The 5,000-nt window shown below is 47.1% G+C and overlaps 1 protein-coding gene across 1 annotated transcript in view; it reads right to left on the bottom strand.

Moving 5' to 3' along the window:
• sspo (SCO-spondin) overlaps nt 1-5,000 on the bottom strand; it is a 98,845-nt gene that overhangs the window by 23,487 nt on the left and 70,358 nt on the right. The window contains exons 92-95 of the mRNA XM_062521966.1: nt 4,991-5,000; nt 3,163-3,299; nt 1,212-1,258; nt 436-666 (exon numbers count right to left, since the gene is read on the bottom strand). The exon at nt 4,991-5,000 is cut by the window's right edge and continues 115 nt beyond it. Coding sequence (XP_062377950.1) covers nt 436-666; nt 1,212-1,258; nt 3,163-3,299; nt 4,991-5,000 — 425 coding nt within the window. The remainder of the gene's footprint in view (nt 1-435; nt 667-1,211; nt 1,259-3,162; nt 3,300-4,990) is intronic.

Genomic DNA, 5,000 nt, shown 5'->3' with positions numbered 1-5,000 from the left:
TGTAGGCCCTTAAACTGACTCACCGTACGTGACCCTTCTCCTCCCTGGCTGACACCTCATCTGTGCAAGCCAATCCAGCTTTTTTGTGCTTCCCTTTGAGTGTTCAAAACAGCTCGAGACCACTTGAGTTCCACATAGCACCTCTTAAGGCCAGTTCAAACCAAAGATTCGCGACGGTCTGAGACGGTTGCGGAGAGCAGTTGCGGCGGTGTGAATCAAAAGTTGCAAGCAGTTGCAAGCAGTTGCAAGCCGTCGCTAAACATTCAACATGTCAAATCTTAGTTGCAGAGTTTTAGAACGTCGCTGGTTTTTAGAATGTTGCAGCTCGTCTCGTCGCGGATCTTGTGTTTGGACTGGCCTTTAAAGAACTTCCATATGAAGTTCCACTACTTACAGTAGGTGAATGTCTTGCTATGAATACTGATTTTGACTGACCTTTGCAGGCGTCGGGGTCGGGACACACTCTCTCCTCCTCCAGATCCTCGGGGCACTGGCCCTCCTCGCCGACCACGGGCATCCCTGTGTCCAGGTCCAGGCAGGCCCGATACCGCTGTTGGGCCGATGCCACCCGGGCACTGCCCAGCTGGATCTGGGTGGACGGGCGCAGGTGAGAGGCTGGCACGCAGGGGGAACAGGGTGTCCACTCAGACCACTCACTCACAGAGACTGGAGGACCGCACACACACACACACACACACACACACACACACACACACACACACACACACACACACACACACACACACACACACACACACACACACACACACACATACACACGCACGCACGCACGCACGCACGCACGCACGCACGCACGCACACACGCACACACACACGCACACACACAAACACACAAACAGAGAGAGAGAGAGAGAGAGATTAGACAGGCAGAGGGTAAATGCATGCCAGAGAGGAGTAATTATCATTACTGGGGTCTAGCACCAGAAGTGTGAATCACTTTTTAAAGGACATCTGGCAAACTGTCGGAAGGCCGTTTCAATGTCCTTGCACCACTTCCAAAACCACACACAGACACGCACAAACCCTAACAGGCCAAAAAACACTCACTAACATGCCCACTTAGCAATTTTCAGCTGATTAAAGTGAAACAACTAACAGTAGACACTGCGACTATGTGGATGTGTTCCCAAAACACGTACTGTATAATTGAATGAAATTGCATTGATTTGAAATGAAAGGCAGAATCTCACCCTCACACTCCCGAGTGTCACACTGCAGCACTCCATCGTGGCACAAACTGGAGAAAGACAGAAAGATAGATGGACAGAAAGATCGATGGACAGAAGGGGAAAAACTAAGACTGAGACAGCAAATATGTTAACAAAGTTAGGCTGCCCCTCTTCCCGCCCGCATTCATCATCATCCTGCTGTGCTGCCTCTCCGTCTCCAGCTGTCCACCTCACTCACTCACTCTCTCTCTCCATTCCTCACTCACTCACTCTCTTTCTCCATTCCTCACTTCCTCACTCACTCACTCACTCACTCTCTTTCTCCATTCCTCACTCACTCACTCTCTCCGTTACTCACTCACTCACTCACTCTCTTTCTCCATTACTCACTCACTCACTCACTCACTCACTCTCTTTCTCTATTACTCACTCACTCACTCACTCACTCTCTTTATCCATTACTCACTCACTCACTCACTCACTCTCTTTCTCCATTCCTCACTCACTCACTCTCTTTCTCCATTCCTCACTCACTCACTCACTCACTCACTCACTCACTCACTCACTCACTCTGTTTCTCCATTACTCACTCACTCACTCTCTTTCTCCATTACTCACTCACTCACTCAAATTCAAATTCAAATTCAAAAGTTGCTTTATTGGCATGACAAATGAAAACTTGTATTACTCACTCACTCACTCTCTTTCTCCATTACTACTCACTCACTCACTCACTCTCTTTCTCCATTCCTCACTCACTCACTCACTCACTCACTCACTCACTCACTCACTCTCTTTCTCCATTACTCACTCACTCACTCACTCTCTTTCTCCATTCCTAACTCACTCACTCACTCACTCACTCTCTTTCTCCATTACTCACTCACTCACTCTCTTTCTCCATTACTCACTCACTCACTCACTCACTCTCTTTCTCCAATACTCACTCACTCACTCTCTTTCTCCATTACTCAGTCACTCACTCACTCACTCTCTTTCTCCATTACTCACTCACTCACTCACTCACTCACTCACTCACTCACTCACTCTCTTTCTCCATTACTCACTCACTCACTCACTCACTCTCTTTCTCCATTACTCAGTCACTCACTCACTCACTCTCTTTCTCCATTCCTCACTCACTCACTCTCTTTCTCCATTCCTCACTCACTCACTCTCTTTCTCAATTACTAACTCACTCAATCTCTTTCTCCATTACTCACTCACTCACTCATTTATCACTCACTCATTAATCACTCACTCAGTCTCTATCACTGACTCTTTCTCAGTTAATCACTCACTCTCTCATCACTCTCTCTATCACTCACTCTCTCTCAGTTACTCACTCACTCACTCACTCACTCACTCACTCATTCACTCACTCACTCTCTCACTCAGTCTCTATTTGACTCATTCATTCACTCCCTCACTCACAGACTCACTCACTCTTACTCACTCACTCACTTGCTCACTCACTCACTAATTCATCACTCACTCAATCTCTCTGGCTGACTCACTCTCTCAGTCTATTTGACTCATTCACACATTCTCTCACTCACTCATTCATCACTCACTAAAGGTGCCTCTCATGCAGTGTTTATACGTCCTCCCTTGCTCCTCTGGCCTCGATCCTCACTGATCTACATAAAGAATGATGGAGCGGCAACAATGGGATAGTCTAGCCCTTCTATTTATGTAGATCAGTCAGGATCAAGGCCTGAGGAGCGAGGGAGGATGTATAAACGCTGCATGAGAGGCACCCAAGATCTCTCTTTGGCTCACTCACTCTATCACTTAGTCCCTATTTGACTCATTCACTCACTCACTCACTCACTCTCTCTTTTGCTCACTCACTCATTCATTCAGTCTGTCAGGGTAGCATCAAACAAAAGCCACTGCCAGAACATCAAAAAAGAGAATCATTCTCTTAGAGATAGAGAATCTCTCTCTCTCTCTCCCTCCCTCTCCTCACCAGGTGCTGCAGCCCACTTTGACTAGCGCCCCCTGTGGGAGGGTGACGGTGATGGGTTTCTCGGTTCCCTGGTGGACGAGGTGCACACACCCACACTGCTCCGGCTGGACACATGTCCCATTCTGCTGCAGCAAGCCCTGAAAACACACAAAAACAGAAACACACACACATACACACAAATGGTCATACAGAGAAACACACACACACACACACACACACACACACACACACACACACACACACACACACACACACACATTAATCTTTCCTCCACAAAGATTCAACACTTTTTTGCAGCGTTGCAGACGGTTAATTCCTTTGGGCAGAGTACAGTATCTCTAAAGGTTATAAATAAAACCGGTCTCTCCCTGGGACTGCTCTCGTATTTATCATTTCTCTGCATAAAAAAGTCCCTTCCAACAATATGCTCGCTCTGTATTTTACAAGGCTCCCACTACAATTGTAGAGCAGTAAATTGACTGTGTTTGTAAAGTAATGTTCTCCCAGAGGCACTTTACAGATTTAAGCTTCTCAGTTCACCCATTCACACATGAGGATGCCGAAGGCTACCAAGTGCCATCTTTGGCGCAGTGTCTTGCTCAAGGACACTATGACAAGGTCAGGAGGAGCTGGGCTCAAACCTGCAACCCTACGACTGCCAAACAACTCTCTCCAATCTCCTATGCCTCTGTAGTCTGTGTAAGACTTCCAAACAAACAACCAGCGGCTGATTTGCTGTCCATAAATTAAGCCTGAGCCCTGGGAACTTCAGTGGAGATCTCCATTAAGAATAATCTTAAAGTCTTGAACGGGCTTAATCCATGAGTGGAAAACTGCCCCTGGTCTGTTTGTGGTTGTGTCGAGTGTTTCTAATTCTCAGTGATTGAAGGAAATGAAGGTCATTCAGCCATGACCCAACACTAGACTACACAGTACACCAAAAGGAGCACCGGGACAGGGCTGAAGTGGGAGAGTACGGCCTCTGGACCGAGGCGCAAAACTCCAGACAGCGTCAGACGGTAAAAATTCCACCGCATGTTTGTTTCAACCTTTCATCACCCCATCTGATTATCATCAGCACGGCTCTTCAGCCAGATAGACGAGGGAGTTAGTGAAATCACCTGTGGAAAGCGGACAGGTAGAACCTACAGATGTTTAGACTTTCATGGCTTGTTTATATTTGTTTTTTAATGCATCTTGATGCGTTGAGAGACATATTGTCGTCTGCACATGTATCCAAGGTGTACAGCTAGAGACGTTTGTTGACCACTTGTGTTTAGACTCCGTTACCGCCGACGACGTCACAGTCTTTAGAACTTCAATTGTCTGGGACGCATCAGAATGCATTAGTGCTTACCCTACAAAAGATGTCTGGACAAAGGAGTCTCACACTACCGCAGCAAGCGGTTTGAGTGATCAGAACACAATGTGTCTTGATGACCGGTAGAACTGACCACTTGTGATTTGGATCATCATCAAAGACGCATTTTAAAACCGAATGTAAACTTGGATCTGATCGGATGTCAGTTTTGAAGTTCCACCTCTGCCTTCTGGGCTGATACTCTGCATATTTATCATACAATTGAATGAGCTGAAAGAACCACCAGTGACACACACTCATGCAGAAACACCTGGGGGCCAGGACAGCTACAGTGTTTTCTAACACTCACACACACACACACACACACACACAGGAGTGTTTTCTAATTCCCCGTGATTAAAGGCCACAGCTGCCTGGGCCAGCAGCGCTTGAAGATGAGTGGCATTTGAAGATTAGCCTGGCAGCTGCTGCACTAGCATAGCTACAGCCACAGCCACAGACACAGACCTGGGGGCAG

This window comes from Sardina pilchardus, chromosome 19, assembly GCF_963854185.1.
Source record: "Sardina pilchardus chromosome 19, fSarPil1.1, whole genome shotgun sequence".
Lineage (NCBI taxonomy): Eukaryota > Metazoa > Chordata > Actinopteri > Clupeiformes > Clupeidae > Sardina > Sardina pilchardus.
This window is presented reverse-complemented; position numbering and strand designations above follow the sequence as displayed.